Source organism: Suncus etruscus, chromosome 13, assembly GCF_024139225.1.
Source record: "Suncus etruscus isolate mSunEtr1 chromosome 13, mSunEtr1.pri.cur, whole genome shotgun sequence".
Classification (NCBI taxonomy): Eukaryota; Metazoa; Chordata; class Mammalia; order Eulipotyphla; family Soricidae; genus Suncus; species Suncus etruscus.
The window spans coordinates 64,557,825-64,577,324 of NC_064860.1; the positions used below are offsets into that span (position 1 = coordinate 64,557,825).

Below are 19,500 nucleotides of genomic sequence, written 5' to 3' on the forward strand. Positions count from 1 at the left end.
AAAGAACATGTGGTGAAATGATGGAAGCATTGCTAATTATACTATGCTTATGAAAAATAAAATAAAATTTTATATTCTATACTTACATCTGCAAAAAAAAAGTAATATTCAAAAATGTACCCATGTAATTAGTAGGGTCCAGAAATCAAAGGAGAAGACCACACAAATTGGAGTAAAGTTTAAACTTTATTCTGCCTGCCAACAGCTCCTAACAGACAGGGCCAGGGTTTTCTCCTGCAAGTGATGAACCCCGCCCAGGGTCATGAATGGGATTATAAAGGATAGGGATACAGGGGGGTTCCAGTCTAGGAGTATCTTCCCATTGCTGCTCTTTGTCCCTTCCAGATAGGTTACCTGATATGGCCCGGTAGCTTGGGGAATTGGGGAATTGGCTTGGGGAACCTAGCATGTAGCTCTCACTAAGTGGTTCTTTACAAAATGGCCTCTCTTTGTTCAGAACCTAAAATAGGTTTTCCATGTGGCCTTTTCAAAAATGGCGTCCCTTTTTGTTCAGAACCCAGGTCCCAAGAGTAACTTTATTATTTTAAGCTATTTTTAACTTCATACTCCTCTCCCAACATTTGTTATTTAACTAGATTTATTCCACTTAATCTTTGCATTGTATTGAAGATTTTCTTTTTTAATTTAAGGTCATACTCTACTATCCTCTTGGCTTATCAACAATTTAAAACATAGATTTCACTTCTTTATAAAAGAGGACTTAAAAGTAAAAAATAAAACATGATAGATTTAATTTAGATTATAGAAGGGGACTTAAAAGTAAAAAAAAATAGGCTTAATTTAGATTTAATTTTATTTCCCAGTTATAAAACCATTTATTTCCCTTCATTTAATATACATTAATCCATTACTTACTATGAAAACATGTTCTTTTCTTTATTAGCTGTAATAATGCACTAAACAAGACAGAAATAAAATTTAATGGGAAATTTCAACCAATAAATATTATTTTATGTACTTTGATTATATTTGTACCTGACCATGTAATCCTCAGGCACTGAAAAGGGAAATCAGCCCCCCCCCCCCACCAACCTTGGTGGGTGCCCTGCCCCTTAAGGAAGTCGTCACTGCCTCGGCCCCACCTCTACCCCTACCTCACGAATCATTGGTGTTATCGTAGCGGAAGTCCAGCCCTCAAGGACTCTTCTTCCCCTCCCACTTCCCATCCTATATAAGGGGGTAACGAGGGACCCACGAGGTCTTTGATTCTGGTGGGAATTCATAGACCCTGACCATTCATAATGGTCAGTATTAAAAGCACTTTTTAAAGCATCTGCTGGAACTCATACGCCTCTTCATTTCTTTGCGCCGGGCAGCTAAAATTAGGACTTCCGGACCTTTCATTTTGGCGAGCCACCAGGAGTCCTCACTCATTCTGCCCGGCACAAAGCTATGAAAAGGTGTCTGGTGAGTTCTGATGTGTGTATGTGTGTGTGTGAGCACGCTTTGCTTCGTGTCTGTCTTAGTCTGAGATTATGTTGTATTCTGTGTCCAGTGGGAAGCTAGCTTTGTGGTGGTTTGGCAAATGTTATGAGCTCTTTGCTCGATGTGGAAACCGAGTAGAAGCAGACTTTGTTTCATAGGGGGGTTAAAGTCCCCCCGGGTGACTAAGGAATCTTCCACCTGATGCGTTTCCAGGTGTGTGTGGTTCCCCATCTGATGCGTATACCAGATGGGCAAGAGGTTGACGAACTTTGGCTGCTTAGGTCACGACCCTGGTGGTACCCCAGGGGTTTAGTAAGAGCAGCTGGAAGACGTTCCGAGCTGCTGAAGAGGTTGTCTGTCTGTGATTTTTGGAGCTCAAGAACTTGGTCATTGGCATAGTTGTCTGTCTAGGATTTATTGTGGAATGCAGAGATTACTTGAACGCATTTTGCTTGGTTATTTGTGGCGCCACGCTGTCTGTTTGTCTGTCTGTTTCTTGTCTGTGTGTTCTATGTTTTTTTTTTTTTTTGGTCTGACCACGGGACGCAAGCCCGACCCCCTCTCAAGGGCCGACCCCTGGGGAAAGGGGCCGACCGCCGGTGAGCCCGCGTCTCCCTCGCCCGTCAGTCGTCCCAGCAGCGAAACGCGCAACCCCCGCCGCCCGCGGCGCGGCGAGAGGGCGCCCGAAACCCGCCTAACCCGCTCCCCACCCAACCAGGAAGCTGGCGCATGCAAGGTCCACACTAGGGACTTGGCGGGGGGTGTTGGAAATTGCAAATCCCAGATTTCTCAAATGGCCATCGGGAATAAATTTTCCTGGAGAATTTCTGAACTTTGCAATTCCCCAACTATCCTGCCATGCGTTCAGGCCAAAAAGAGCAACTGGCCGTTTTTTTTCTAGCCGAAAAAGAAAAAAAAAATGCTTTTTAACTCACCACGTGGTGAAGAAATTCACCACGCCCCAGGGCAAACTATTGTCCTCCCAGCTCCACCTGGCTGAGGAATGTAGGTCATTTACATATCAAAAAAAAATCTAGCAAATGGTTTGGAAGTCAAAAAAAAAATTTTTTTTAAGCATTTAAATTTCTAACTTAAAGGTTTCTTAAAAAAATTAATAAGAAAATGTTGCAAATTACTGTTGTTATTTTTGTTTGTTTTTCGGTGCACGTGAAAATTTTTAGCAGCGGAACCACTGCAAAAGAATAAGTGGCGAAGCTTAAAAAAAAAAAAAAAAAAAAAGGGAGGAAAAAGAGAAGAAGCCGAATGGTAGGGCGTTTGCCTTGCATGCAAAAAGGAAAGTGGTGTAAAAGAAATTAAAAATGTGTAATAAAAATGTGTATAATCAATCTAAATAATTATTAATATGTCTCTAGGTTAAAAAAAAAAGTAAATGTTTTTAAGCATGTTCTACCAAAAGTAGTAAGTATTCATTCTTTCTGGTTTTCAACATTAATTTGTGTAACGTAAATTCCTGGTGTTTTCTGTTTAGAAAACTAAGTAAATTTCTATATTTAGAATTAAGCATAATTAAAATATTATTTTGCAATTTTTCATTATATGTTACCAAGAACATTAATATTTGTATCACAGGAGGTTTTATAAAATTGGTCATGGTTTTATTTAAAAATGTATAAAATGTTTCGTTGCAAAAAAAAAAAAAAAATTCTAAAATTATCTAAGTAATTTAAGTAATATTTGCTTTTTCTCTTCTCCCAGAACCTTTTAGTACCATTTATGTCATGGCATCATGTTGCTTTGCACAAAATACAAGCAAATGGCTTTTCTCTCTGCATGGGGAGTAGTCCTCATGCAAACAGAAAATCAAAAAAAAATTAGTAAGGGAACCCCAAAGCCCTCTTTCAGAGGAATAATTGGAGTTGAGGCGATGTGACAAGCAGGCACCGGCGAGAAACTGAAATAAATGGCCTGAGTAAGGAAATTAAAGATTTTCCTAGAAGATTATCACAGCCTGTGGGCCCTGCTCTCTCCCTCAAGCTCAGAAGAGAATTCGAGGTCAGTCTCTTCCAAACCTGGAGAGGAGTGGAACAGACAAGTCACCTCTAAAAATTCCTGCAGAGGGTGAGATGCCCAGCCAGAAGAACCTCATGCTGAACCGACCAACTCATCAGCCAAACCTGAGTAACTGTGAAAAACCTGCAGTGTCCACAACCTATCCTCAAAAAAGCTCTGTAAGTAATGGGGGTGCCCCAGATGGAGATTTCTCCAACAGTGCTGTATATGTGCAAAGAAAAAAGCCAAGTTATTCAAATACCGGGTAAGGTACAAGGTAAAGGTGGAGAGAAAAACCATTTTTGGTAGCTAATTAAAATTCTAGTGGGCCTAACTTAAAACCCACTTCTTTAAAGTAACTCATGTAAAAATGCTCTTACTAGTTGTATTAAACCAAATCATAAATTGCAAATGCAAATGTTAGTCTAACTGAAGTAACTCAAAACTGTTTATTCATAATGCTATTATGCTTTGTTTTCTGTTAATTAATTTGTGCTATCATTACAGACAATAAGAACAGCTATGCCATTCAAGTTGTGCTATTTACTGCTCCAAGGCCTGAGTGGGTTAAGTAATATTCCCCTGTATAATTTATCTAATCCTTTTCAGGTGTTAAAACTGTAAAAGTAAACCAGTTAACTGCTCCTTTAGGGAAATATGAGATTTCACCCTATCTAGAGATTGAAACTGCAGTCCCCTGTCAGCCTGAAGTAGCTACAGAAGATTGATCTTCGACCACGTTCCCTCTAATAACTTCTAGGGTAATGAAATCTCTAAAGCAAAATGGTCATCAAAGAAAAAAAAAAAACTATAAGGGGAAAATAAAGGCCGCAGAAATTAATAAGCCAAGTTAACTACTAAGAATAACATTATGCCTATCTATCCCAGAGGTTAAAGCAGGTAGCAAAAATTATGCTTCTCTTGGTAATGTTAAAAAGTAAAACAGTCATTAATAAAAATAAAATTTCTTCATCTCTGTCTAACCCAGTGCAGGAAAGGCAACTGAAGTTTAGGGCTCAGAAGTTGCAGGAAAATTGGTAACTGGAAAAGCAAAACTAGCAGGGCTAAACAGAAATAACAAACTCTCACAAAAGTTAATTTCAAATGTGTAAAACAAAATCAAGCACCATCAAGAGTAGCTGGCCAAGATACAAAGCTATTAAATGGTCCCTTATGGTCTTTATGGCATGGAATTCTCCCCTATCTAATACTCCTACTGGGGCCCCTCCTAAGCCTTTTTACTTCTGGTAGCCATTGGCCCATGCAGGGTTAGCTCATGCAAATAATTATGACCAGTAATATCAGAAAGTAAAGGCCCCAAAATCACATTGGCTTCTAGGATTAGAAGCCTCCAGTACAAGAAGTGGGGATTGAAAAGGGAAATCAGCCCCCCCCCCCCACCAACCTTGGTGGGTGCCCTGCCCCTTAAGGAAGTCGTCACTGCCTCGGCCCCACCTCTACCCCTACCTCACGAATCATTGGTGTTATCGTAGCGGAAGTCCAGCCCTCAAGGACTCTTCTTCCCCTCCCACTTCCCATCCTATATAAGGGGGTAACGAGGGACCCACGAGGTCTTTGATTCTGGTGGGAATTCATAGACCCTGACCATTCATAATGGTCAGTATTAAAAGCACTTTTTAAAGCATCTGCTGGAACTCATACGCCTCTTCATTTCTTTGCGCCAAATGAAAGGTCCGGAAGTCCTAATTTTAGCTGCCCGGCGCAAAGAAATGAAGAGGCTTATGAGTTCCAGCAGATGCTTTAAAAAGTGCTTTTAATACTGACCATTATGAATGGTCAGGGTCTATGAATTCCCACCAGAATCAAAGACCTCGTGGGTCCCTCGTTACCCCCTTATATAGGATGGGAAGTGGGAGGGGAAGAAGAGTCCTTGAGGGCTGGACTTCCGCTACGATAACACCAATGATTCGTGAGGTAGGGGTAGAGGTGGGGCCGAGGCAGTGACGACTTCCTTAAGGGGCAGGGCACCCACCAAGGTTGGTGGGGGGGGGGGGCTGATTTCCCTTTTCAGCACATAGAAATAAATATCACAACATAAGTATCTTTATTTCAATTTATCAGAAGAGTAACAATACCTTTGCTTTTTCTTATGAACTAGTTCTCTGTTAAATTACAGCATGTTAATAGTAACGATGTTTTTCTGAGGGGTGGTGGTTATGGGAGCCATTAAAGAGACACATTTTATTACCCTGAAGACTTAGAATAAGAGAAATGGTATCACTAAGCAAAAAACTGAATTAACTGAATACCATTCAAATCCCCAAGACCATTTCTGTGAGTTGAGGAGGTTACAGTACCAATTATATTATTATCTCACACTACACTCTGGGTGAGTAGTCTGAAAGCCTAAAATTACAGTTGATGTTAGATTTCTTGGCTTCATTTACAAATTGAAGTCATTTTCTTTTGGTGAATGTTGTAAGTACATGTTATATTGTTTAAGGCTAGCAGGTCTTAGTTTGTTATGATATTTTTTCTTTTTCTTTTCTTTTTTTTTTTTTTGTCCCTGATGTCAAAGTCTTTTTTCTTCTTTCTGAATTTGACATGTTGCAAATGGATGTAAAACTCTGTTTCTGAATATTTCTGATGGTCTTGAGTACAATTTGAACAGGGACCTCTTGCTTGGCATGCCGTTTATTAGACCAGTTCTGGGGTAGGTCCTTCAGCTAGCCAGATGTGTTGTTTTGGAACAGATTGAGGACCTGCCAAAACACCATTTGTTGCCAGTACCGGATATTGGAGGGGTGCTCAGCTCCCTGTTACCATATTTTTGCAGTTCTTCACGTTGCATAAATAGGCAGCTGTTCTGTATTTAGAATATAAATGAGTCACCAGTTTATTCTCCCTGGAGGATTTACCTGCTAGAGGGAACCATTGTTAACCCTTCTCATCCCCCTGTCTGCAATTCACATTTAAATGCATCCATCCTTCAGCCCATTCACAAGCAAATCCTTATGCATATAAATCACACCTTTCTTGCCAGTTAGAACGGGAAACCAAAAATGTGCAGTTCATTGTGTGAAAATGGAATGTATTTCCTGAGCAGTGAAAGCAGTAAATTAATCAGCTTATAAACTGAGAGCGAGCAATTTGTGCTGAATTCTTTCTTACTATTCCTTCAATAGGAGATACTCTCTAATCTTGGAAAGGGACATGACTTCATTAAGATGAAAAAAGGCTGTTAAAAGATGTGTTGCAAGAGAAAAGAAAAGAAAAGCCCTAAAAGTCACTCAGTTGTCTCTCAGGAGCTATTTTCAAGACAGGGGATTTTTATTTATTTGGAGAATGACAATTAACCTAGAAACTTGGCCCAACAAAGAAGCAGAGTGCTGAAGTGAGTCTCATTACAGGACACCAAAGCCAATTGGATTGACCCAGTCTCCATTTGCAGGATGATTTACGTAACAGGCTAGTGCAAGCTGTCTACTTTTTATTTCAAATACCTTAAAGTGTGTGTGTGTGTGTCTGTGTGTGTGTGTGTGTGTGTGTGTGTGTCTGTGTGTGTGTGTCTGTGTGTGTGTGTCTGTGTGTCTGTGTTTTCCTGCCTTGCACACGATTACCCCTACATACCCTTAAGAAACAAACTTGCCAGAGTTACCAGGAAAAGAAAGTCAGACAATTAGGAGATGGGAAAGTGGCTTGAAATGTATGGTAATTTATCTTACTCAACTGCTTTCTTTGAGTGTTTACCTAAAATGGCCATGCCTCTGTTTGCCAACTAGATGCCATGTTCTGCATTTGGATAGGGCAACTCATTTCTCCAGGCTTTTCCTCCTGCCAACAGAAGAAAAGCATGCACAGATAGATAGGTGACATTTGGAGAGCCAGGCATGCCAGATTTTCGGAGGTTACAAGGGAGGTCCAACCTGCTGTTCTCCTAATGAAAGGAGGGGAAATTCAGACGGGCAAAACTGCTATAAGGGATATCTCTGCTCCGAATGTCACGCTGCCCAGATGTCACTCGGCAGGTGGAGATGCAGAAAGAATAAAAATGTGGTCCAGGATATATGGGTGCTAATATATTGCAAGGATGAACAATGAGTGTTTATTCTGGGGTAATGAAAAAAGTGTTGATCTTGTCTAGATTCATGTCATAAGACATGAGTTTCGTCGAGGATTGCCATCCACTTCTCTTCCTAGACTGACTACCATCCATGCTCACAGTTACTTGCCCTTAGCAGAACTTGGCAATTTGTTTAAGTTTGTGTGTGTTTTTGTCTGTAGGTCAGTAGGTAAATAGATGTATGCATATTAAAAAAAAACATATGACATGGATATATATACATATATGCTTTTAATTTACAGAAAATAAAATTATGCTTCCTGTAAGGGTTTTGTTTTGTTCTTGTTTGTTAGTTTTGCTGTTTATGAGCCACACACAGCAGTGCTCAGGGAACCAGGTAGTGCTGAAGATTGAACCCAGTCTTCTTTTATGCAAAATGCATGGGTGGCCTCATTGGGTACCTTGAGATTTTATTCAATTTTAGAACTATATCCTGAGTAAATCTTAAATAATCAGGCTTCTCCTCTGAATGATGACCATTTAGACTGATGATAGAATCTGAAGGCATTGAATGAATTCTTATTGAATATACTGAAATATAATTTAGAGCAAACTAAGGTGTGTAATTATATTTGAAAGAAAAAATGCACATGCTAAAACTATTGCCATTGAGTTTTTTTACTGATTGTTTTTCTTTAGTATTACGAGATGACTTCCGGCAAAATCCTACAGATGTTGTAGTGGCTGCAGGGGAACCAGCCATCCTGGAGTGCCAACCTCCCCGGGGACACCCAGAACCCACCATCTACTGGAAGAAAGACAAAGTCCGCATTGATGACAAGGAAGAAAGAATAAGTGTGAGTAAAATTTAAATAAATACCTAAAAAAAGGAATATCTAGTTTTGAAATAGATATTTTAATATTTTACTTAATGTCAGTAAAGTTATGTAATGTATTTGAATGCTAAATGCAATTGACACTGTGTGGGAAGAATGAAAACAATGATAATGCTAACATAAAATCTTTAGAATAAAAAAGTTAGCAAAGAGATGCTCACTCTAAATATCAGGAGTGTAAGATATGTTATAGTTGCACCAATCTGAATACGTAAATATACATTTGCAGTAATAGTATTGATGTCTTAGGACTTTTTAAGATCTCCAAATGAGTCCATTGATCTTGCAATACACGAGTGCTGAACTGCAAATGATAGCTGTAAACCACATTAACTAGAGTATTAATTTTGCACTATTTTCTAAATTTACACGAAAAGAAAATAATTTAAGTTAATAAACATTTCAAGATTTTTTTTTAGTTTTTTCAACATAAATATATTCACAATGATAATTCTACATAAATTATTTTCCAAAGATAGAGTCAAGGCAAAATAAAAGTGATGAGCTAGCTTTATAATTAGGTCATATAAAACAATAGGCTGTTTGCAAGGGGAACCGATAAGCATCTAACTCTATTAATATACAAAATGAAAACTGAAGAAAAGAGGTAGTAAAAAAAGCTATATACTGATTTTTAGATGATATACTCAACATTTCTAAGTGACTTGTTTAAATAATAACCAGTTCACTGAAGCGTATACCTCCTCTATTTTCAGACTTTATTCTACAATATTTTTTATAGTCAACACCATTCTTGAGATGAGAATATACTCTATTTTAAGCAATGTCTTATTTAACTGAACGGATTAATACTTTCTATTATAAGCCTATGAGTCTGAAAGCCCATTGTTCGGAAAAATATGTTGCAAATGCAGTGTTTTGCTTCTGCTTTGTTTTTAAATAAAGTGCTTTGTGTTTATAAAAATACATATTTAGTATTTAAAAAATATTCAGTAACTAATATAAAAGATTTCAAAGGTGATCAAGATCTTCAGGAGGATTGCCCTCTCCACATATCTCCAAAGAACTAGTGGGAGATTTCTCCCATGAGATAATTATCTCCCATGAGATTCTCCCATGAAAACAAGAAAAAATCATCACAACATATAACCATATGATTCTCATTAGAACTGTTACTACTGTTAAGATCCACATTGCCAAAGAGAAGTCAGTCATGCTCACTTATGGTATGTTTTTAGATGCCAAATATATGAAAATGTGTCCTTGGTGTCAGGATACATAGTAAAGCATGCCATATCACTCTTAGTTTCAGGATAGCAAATATTAAGAAGTATTTGAAGTTTAATAGGTAGTTTGATTATAATATATAGTAAATTTTAATAATATAAATATTTATATATACATCATACATGTGGAGGATACCCAGTAAGACTGAGTACATGCCCTTAGAATTCAAATACCATCTTATATGATATTTGTTAAAACAAAGGACATTGGAGCTGGAGCAATAGTACAATGGGTAATATGTTTGTCTTGGATGTGTCCAACTAGGACTCAATCTTTGATACTCTAAGCACTGCCAGGAGTCATTCCTGAGTGTATAGCCAGGTGAAACTAATGAATATTTCTGTGACATAAAAACCAAAGGAAAAACAAAAGCACAAAGAAACAAATAAAAAAATAGAGGATTTTGCAAGTCCTCTATTTTTTTTATTTGTTTCTTTGTGTTTTTAAATAAAAGGAAGGAATATTAAAAATAGTATGACAGGGGCCGGAGAGATAGCATGGAGGTAAGACATTTTCCTTTCATACAGGAGGGCATCGGTTTGAATCCCGGTGCCCCATATGGTCCCCCGTGCCTGCCAGGAGCAATTTCTGAGCCTGAAGCCAGGAATAACCCCTGAGCACTGCCGGGTGTGACCTCCCCCCAAAAAATAGTATGACTATTAGGGAGAGTGAAGTTATTTTTTTCCATCACATATTTGAAGATTAGTTCTTTCCTGTGTGGTATTTAGGTCACCTGGCAGTGCTTAGGGGTTACTCCTGGCTCCACACTCAGAAATCACCCCTGGAAGGCTTGGAAAATCATATGGGATGCCAGAAATCAAATCACCATCCTTCTTAGGTTGGTTGTGTGGAAGGCAAACTCCCTACCAGTTTGCTATCTCTCTGGCCCCTCTTTTTTTTTTTTTTTTTGCCTGAAGGATGCTCACCAGAAAGTCCTCAAGGCTTATAGGACTCATGGCTTGATATATATAGATATAGGTATAAATATCAATATAGAGATAGATAATGATGAAAAATATATAAGGTGGCATATTTTTGTTTCTCTTTCCAAATTTTTTATTTGGATGATAGTGGAAATCCAAATTTTAAGAATTTCAAGTTCAATTTTGTTTTCCTAAGCATTCTTTGAGACTATGGTACTATAGGCAAATTGACTATAGTTGGCCTTGGATTAACTAGAATAATGCATCATAGAATATCTTGTATATTTTTGTTACTTAAAAAGGGTGTTGAATGGAATGATCTAGAATAACTTTCTCACTTGTTTGATAATGAAGTAGGCCTCATCTAGGTAGCTTTGGTTCTTCTGGTAATGTCTTGTAGATTTTCAGCAGAATAATGCAAACTGGTTCTAATCCAGCAAGAGCAATCAATTTCTGTGTTTAAGAACTTTTCATTTGTTGAGACATCATTTTAATGCCATTGGCAGAAAAAATGGCCCCACTCATTTTCAAGAGGAGATGTAATGGCCTTTGTGGTAATTTTATGAAGCCTACTATTCATTATGATCTATTGAATTAATTAGGAGTTGATTTATGTTTTTCTCTTCTTGAAAAAAGTTGGAATACTTTTCTGTGATACATCTTGAAATATGTATTATGAGAATATACCTTCATTAAATTTGGCTACAAAATCAAAAAAGTAATAGAGAAGTCATTGTGTTTTATGTGATATTTAAGAACACTATCATTAGAAAGTTTAGAATCAGATAAATTAAAAAAATCAAGTTTGAAAATAAGCTAAAATGATGCATATACTAAATATTTTTTTTATTAAAGTCTCTTAGCAAGAAGGTATCTTGAAGGGCTGGAGTGATAGCACACTGGTATGGCATTTGCCTTGCATGCGATTGACCCAAGATTGATCTGGGTTTGATCCTTGGGGTCCCATATGGTTCCCTGAGGCAGAAGCAATTTTGAGCACATAACCAGAAGTAACCCTTGAACATCAATGGGTGTGGCCCAAATACAACAAAAAATGGAAAGTATCTTACTATAATTATTTCTGTTTATGAATCTATAAATTTTCTCACTGAAAATATGAATACAATATTAAAATAGGAAAAGTCATTAGGGAGCTTGTGAAAATCTCAATTTTTTTCTTAGATGCAATTAGTATGAGTTAAATATAATATTAAAAAGGGAAATATAAACAACAGATTATTTTATGATTTGGCTTGTGTATTTTATGATTTGACTGCTTAGTATTTCAAACACTGTATTGTTCATACAGGAGCTCCCTAGTATTTTGTTGAATTCTTTCAATTTATTTGGATTTCATCATATTATCCAAATCACATATATAGTGTTTTATTTTTTTGATGCAAATATAAGTGGAGATTCACTCCACTGAATGTCAGAGAGATCAATCATCAGGATTTAATGAAAGCTGTCACAAGATTCAAAATTGGAACAGATAAAAAAGAAGGAATATCTCCCTTAAGGAAGCATTATCTAAAGAAAAAAATTGATGACTTGGTATGGAAGAATTTAAGAATGGGAAAGCACATCAGGTAGCAAAATAGTGGGAGTTAAACACTGAAAAGTATTTTCTTTGTGAGAAAAATATGGTGTTTAAGCATTCAAAATTACATAGGAATAAAATTTTCTTTTTTAAAAAATACTTTTATTTGAACAGATCCGTGGTGGAAAATTGATGATTTCCAATACCAGAAAAAGTGATGCGGGGATGTATACTTGTGTTGGCACCAATATGGTGGGAGAAAGAGACAGCGACCCAGCAGAGCTGACTGTCTTTGGTAAAACACTTTTAATTATAAATTTCTTTGTTTGTATTTTTATTATTTTTAATAGTTTTTTTAGTACTATATATATATATATATCAGATCACATAGGGAGAGTTACTTAGAATATGGGTCTAGAATTGTTCTCATCTTTTCTTTGAATGAAAATGAAACTTTGGAAAGAAATGCACCTATTTTATTCATATGTTCATAGGATTCTCCCTTTTATTACAATACAGGAAATTCTTTTTCAGAAATCTGTTTTAGAAATGTACCCATTAACATGGAACACTATGCACTGTGATCAATTTACCAAGTAGCTTTTAGAGTAGGCTATTTGGCTTTAATTAGCAAGTACTACAAAAATATTTGACTTTCTTTCAACTTAAAACAATTCCTGGTGAATCACTAAAAGTTAGCTTTTATGACTAGAATGCATAGTTTATGTTGGAGACTCTAGTTTGATCCCTGGTACCTCATGGCTTCTTAAGTGCCATGGAAGAATGATCCCTGAACATTGCACTGGGAGTAACCCTTAGCTAAGCACCATCCTCAAAACCAGTGATGCATCTGCCATTTCAATTTCTGAATCCAGATATATAGATCCATGTCACTCATATATATGTGTTTATCTATCATGCTTTACAGAAATACTTTATTATTGCTGTTTTATATAAATATTGATAGTTTTCAAGAAGTGGCTACCTGGTAACCAGTTCCTGACATGCTCATTCAATCGGACTAGTAAAATCAGTCCTACATCCTGCATATGCAATACTATACAAATCTTAGTAACCAGAGACCACTAGTTCTAACCTGGCTGAGGGTCCACCAGTATCACACCCAATATCGCTTGAGAGACTTCAGGGATATAGCTTCTAATGCTAGGGAACCGTGTGTTCTAAGGGATGAGTGTGATCATATGCATGCAAGATATGATTGTCTCAACCCCTAGACTGTCTCTATGGTTCTGAGTAAAATTTTTAAGTACAAGAGATCATTGTACATTTTAGATTGCCTATTATTGAGATTTTTTTTTAATATTTTGTGTGTTGGGGCCACAACTGACAGTGATCAGGGCTTACTTCCAGTGCTATGGTGAAGGTTCTGTCTAAGGAGTTTTCAGGAAATCACATTCAGTATTAGGGATGGAACCAGGATTGGTTGTGGAAATATGGTAAGAGTTAGAACAAATATGGGTACAGTTATATATATATATATATATATATATATATATATATATATATATATATATAGTCTTATGTATGATATATTTTTTCCTAATCATTATTCCAGAACATACCCAAGGGCAGCAGCAATAGTATCTTTACATTTTTTTTCTTTTTCAGTTTAGATGTGTCATGATGAAAATAAAAGCCATATCATTATTCCCATTATATAGAGAGCATTAAGTAACACTTTTTTATTTTGTGCCAAAGAACAATCCTCTCTTTGCAGAAACCTAGAATACTGTGTAGTTTCTAGTAAAACTCCATGTGGATTCTAAATAGTCTGAAATCCCTAATGAAAGAACTGGGAGAAGCCTCATCATTTTTTTTAAAAGAAGTTGAGTAGTTATAAAAATAGTAAATTATAATAATAAAATATGTACATTTGGAGATCAGAAGAGTATCATTTGCCCTGTATACATTTTATTCAGCACTTACAAGTGTCTCAACATGTATGTCAGACCATAAGAACTAACATACAATTTGCCTGGTCTTATATGAAATAAGTGGTGACTGATTGTTAGCTTTGAAAGCCACAAATTATTTAAAAAAATATATCCACAAAATATATTATATTTTATTTATTTATATAAAATAGGATATCCCATTTACATATATCCTATTTAATAAAACAATCAATGTGACATTTCTGTATCTATCACAAGCTTTGAAATAGATTTTTTTTAATCTTTGTATTTAGAGCAGCATAAACTGATTCCAAAAGGAAATTGAAAATGTTTAATGTCATTATTTAAGCTATTTTTCATACTTGCCAGTAAGGTAGACTGTATAACAAAAATATTTATCCAACTTACCCTAAAGACTTATAGGTGATTCCTAAATATGTCAAGAGTTACAGGAAGACTTCTAAATTATTTTGAAAAGAGATGTAAGCCAAAGGGATTGAATTTGTCTAAAGGCAGTTTCTCTGGATGAATTGATTAAGGAAGCTTAAAAATGGTTATCTGATGGTATAAACTGGTCAGAAGTGACCTGTGGGGTTATGAGTACAATATTCAGTTAAGAAAAGGAACCAAAAATTCCATTATTGATAAGAAAATAGCATCTAAACCCAGAAATAAAACACAGAGAAAGGAGCAGTAATCTAAATCAAGGATGACAAGTATTGCTTGAGACAAACATGATTTCCAGTTCTTAGAAACAATTACGAATGTGCTATGTAGAATAAGACATTCGTTATTTTATGTTGTGCCCTTGCCTCCAGTTTGTGTTTTTCAAAGAATTTTTTTATATTTCATTATTGTTAAATCTTATCATTTCTCACCTAAATTTTAAATAAAAGGAATTATATTTAACTCCCCATTTCCAACTTTATCTTCATGTAGCAACAATTTATCTTAAACAATATGACTTCTATAACTACAAAGCTGTAGGAAGCTTTTTGTATTTTCATTGCAACCTAATCTTTACCTGTAGGTGTTATATAGGAAAAATAACTGAGACTTATATATTAAAAAAGAAAAAATATTGAATTATTCTCCTAAAATATTGTATTAAAGCACATCAAGTAAAACTCAAAAAAAAATGAAGGGGGTTGCCAATATGCCAATCATATGCAAATATTTTCATTCATTCATTCATACTAGGTGTGCTTAGATTCAAATTTTAAAAGTAACAGCTTTTCAAATTGTTCCCTATAAACAAAAACATGTTTGATGCAACTTATTTTTTTAAAGACCACATTGCCATAGGATGTGAACCATTTGTTCTATTTTTTTTTCTTTTTAAACATTTACTGTCCAGTTGTGGCCACTACTGTCTATCTGAATACAAAAAAGAGAAATCACAGTCTAAGTGTACATCAAATCCATACCACAGATAGTGTTAGGAGAACCATATTCTTTTTTTTTTTTACATTTCTTTTTATTTTTTTTTATTTAAACACCTTGATTACATACATGATTGTGTTTGGGTTTCAGTCATGTAAAGAACACCACCCATCACCAGTGCAACATTCCCATCACCAATGTCCCAAGTTTCCCTCCTCCCCACCAGACCCCCGCCTGTACTCTAAACAGGCTCTCCATTTCCCTCCTACATTCTCATTATTAGGACAGTTCAAGATGTAGTTATTTCTCTAACTAAACTCATCACTCTTTGTGGTGAGCTTCCTGAGGTGAGCTGGAACTTCCAGCTCTTTTCTCTTTTGTGTCTGAAAATTATTATTGCAAGAATGTCTTTCATTTTTCTTAAAACCCATAGATGAGTGAGACCATTCTGCGTTTTTTTCTCTCTCTCTCTCTCTGACTTATTTCACTCAGCATAATAGATTCCGTGCACATCCATGTATAGGAAAATTTCATGACTTCATCTCTCCTGACAGCTGCATAATATTCCATTGTGTATATGTACCACAGTTTCTTTAGCCATTCGTCTGTTGAAGGGCATCTGGGTTGTTTCCAGAGTCTTGCTATGGTAAATTGTGCTGCAATGAATATAGGTGTAATGAAGGGGTTTTTGTATTGTATTTTTGTGTTCCTAGGGTATATTCCTAGGAGTGGTATAGCTGGATCATATGGGAGCTTGATTTCCAGTTTTTGAAGGAATCTCCATATCACTTTCCATAAAGGTTGAACTAGACAGCATTCCCACCAGCAGTGGATAAGAGTTCCTTTCTCTCCACATCCCCGCCAACACTGTTTATTCTCATTCTTTGTGATGTGTGCCATTCTCTGGGGTGTGAGGTGGTATCTCATCGTTGTTTTGATTTGCATCTCCCTGATGATTAGTGATGTGGAGCACTTTTTCATGTGTCTTTTGGCCATGTGCATTTCTTCTTTGTCAAAGTGTCTGTTCATTTCTTCTCCCCATTTTTTGATGGGATTAGATGTTTTTTTTCTTGTAAAGTTCTGTCAGTGCCGTGTATATTTTGGAGATTAGCCCCTTATCTGATGGGTATTGGGTGAATAGTTTCTCCCACTCAGTGGGTGGCTCTTGTATCCTGGGCATTACTTCCTTTGAGGTGCAGAAGCTTCTCAGTTTAATATATTCCCATCTGTTAATCTCTGCTTTCACTTGCTTGGAGAGTGCAGTTTCCTCCTTGAAGATGCCTGTAGTCTCAATGTCCTGGAGTGTTTTGCCTATGTGTTGTTCAATATATCTTATGGTTTTGGGTCTGATATCGAGGTCTTTAATCCATTTGGATTTTACCTTCATACATGATGTTAGCTGGGGGTCTAAATTCAATTTTTTGCAAGTAGCTATCCAGTTGTACCAACACCACTTGTTGAAGAGGCTTTCCCTGCTTCATTTAGTATTTCCTGCTCCTTTATAGAAAATTAGGTGATTGTATGTCTGGGGAACATTTTCTGAATATTCAAGCCTTTTCCACTGATCTGAGGACCTGTCCTTATTCCAATACCATGCTGTTTTGATAACTATTGCTTTGTAGTAAAGTTTAAAGTTGGGGAAAGTTATTCCTCCCATATTCTTTTTCCCAATGATTGCTTTAGCTATTCTAGGTTGTTTATTGTTCCAAACGAATTTCAAAAGTGCCTGATCCACTTCTTTGAAGAATGTCATGGGTATCTTTAGAGGGATAACATTAAGTCTGTATAATGCCTTGGGGAGTATTGCTATTTTGATGATATTAATCCTGCCAATCCATGAGCAGGGTATGCGTTTCCATTTCCCCGTGTCTTCTCTTATTTCTTGGAGCAGAGTTTTATAGTTTTCTTTGTATAGGTCCTTCACATTTTTAGTCAAGTTGATTCCAAGATATTTGTGTTTGTGTGGAACTATTGTGAATGGGGTTGTTTTCTTAATGTCCATTTCTTCCTTATTACTATTGGTGTATAGAAAGGTCATTGATTTTTGTGTGTTAATTTTGTAGCCTGCCACCTTGCTATATGAGTCTATTGTTTCTAGAAGCTTTTTGGTAGAGTCTTTAGGGTTTTCTAAGTTGAGTATCATGTCATCTGCAAACAGTGAGAGCTTGACTTCTTCCTTTCCTATCTGGATTCCCTTGATATCTTTTTCTTGCCTAATTGCTATAGCAAGTACTTCCAGTGCTATGTTGAATAGGAGTGGTGAGAGAGGACAGCTTTGTCTTGTGCCAGAATTTAGAGGGAAGGCTTTTCGTTTTTTCTCCATTGAGGATAATGTTTGCCACTGGCTTATGGTAGATGGCCTTAACTATATTGAGAAAGGTTCCTTCCATTCCCATCTTGCTGAGAGTTTTGATCAAGAATGGTGTTGGACCTTATCAAATGCTTTCTCTATCTATTGATCATATGGTTTTTATTTTTCTTGTTGTTTATGTTGTGTATTATATTGATAGATTTACGGATGTTAAACCATCCTTGTATTCCTGGGATGAAACCTACTTGATCATAGTGGATGATCTTCTTAATGAGGCATTGAATCCTATTTGCCAGGATTTTGTTGAGGATCTTTGCATCTGCATTCATCAGCGATATTGGTCTGTAATTTTCTTTTTTCATAGCATCTCTGTCTGGTTTAAGTATCAAGGTGATGTTGGCTTCATAAAAGGTATTTGGAAGTGTTTCTGTTTGTTCAATTTCATGAAAGAGTCTTGCCAGGATTGGTAGTAGTTCCTCTTGGAAAGTTTGAAAGAATTCATTAGTGAATCCATCTGGGCCTGGGGTTTTGTTTTTGGGCAGACATTTGATTACTGTTTTAATTTCTTCAATGGAGATGGGTGTGTTTAGATATGCTACATCCTCTTCCTTCAACTCTGGAAGATTATAAGAGTCCAAGAATTTATCCATTTCTTCCAGGTTCTCATTTTTAATGGAGTAGAGTTTCTCAAAGTAGTTTCTGATTACCCTTTGAATCTCTGTCATATCAGTAGTGATCTCTCCTTTTTCATTCCTAATATGAGTTATCAAGTTTCTCTCTCTCTCTTTCTTTGTTAGGTTTGTTTCTTTTTACTTTTCTCTTCATTAATAGACTCAAATCCTGTGATGATCAGGGATTACTCCTAGCTCTGAATTTAGGGGGTACTCCTGGACCTCTACTTAGAAATATTTTTCTTAAAAGTGCTGGGAGGTCAGATAGGAATCTAGGGTTTGAACCCATATTGTCTATGTGAAAGCAAGCACCCTACGTGCTGCTCCAACCCCAGTTGCGTGTCTAAGTTACACTTATCCACATAATATATACACATATACACATACATGCATACCTTTTGCTTTCAGGGTGTATTTGTATATTTCTACCAGTATGTATATTCTTCAATTATGTATTTTGTTTTCATTTTCTTGTGTAAGATGATTATATATCATCGTTTCTATTGCCTTACCTCTTTTTTTAACTTTTCAGATTTTAATTTAGAACATTGATTATATTAACTCCCCAAACTTAAATTAATGCAATCACTTATATTATCTACTAGAAAGTGTCAAATTATGATAATGGTTTTTATTTTTTTTAATTTTTTTGTTATTTGACTTAAACATCAAGTAATTGGATTTCATGTAAAATATTTGGAATACTATTTATTTAAAAGCCATGAGTAGGAAAATATTTATTAATTTATTTAATGAAAATCTCTCCTATTTCTTTAAGTAGAATTGAGAATAGATTCTATGTTAAGAACAGAGGTTCTCTTTGTGAGATGAGAAATGACATAAATACTACAACTTGCCTCCAAAATATTAAAAGCCATTCTCTTTTTCTCTGAGCTGAGAGTATCTACTCATGTTTTTCTTTGTCTCACAGGATCATTACTTTCAGACATAGAGCAGAAAACTGAATGAAGCCAGATTTCATTTCATCTTATTTAAATAAACTGATCATTATCATTCAGTCTTTTTTGGAAGGGCATGGTAATTCTCATTCTGGGACTATCATGATCCCTAGCTCTTATATATATGAAGTCAAATTAATAAAAAAAATAAATTTAAGTCAAATTATCTGACT

The 19,500-nt window shown here is 36.0% G+C and overlaps 1 protein-coding gene across 1 annotated transcript in view; it reads left to right on the forward strand.

Annotated features, from left to right (window-relative positions):
* Positions 1-19,500, forward strand: part of ROBO2 (roundabout guidance receptor 2) — a 1,375,087-nt gene that overhangs the window by 1,179,049 nt on the left and 176,538 nt on the right. The window contains exons 3-4 of the mRNA XM_049785493.1: positions 8,180-8,337; positions 12,262-12,382. Coding sequence (XP_049641450.1) covers positions 8,180-8,337; positions 12,262-12,382 — 279 coding nt within the window. The remainder of the gene's footprint in view (positions 1-8,179; positions 8,338-12,261; positions 12,383-19,500) is intronic.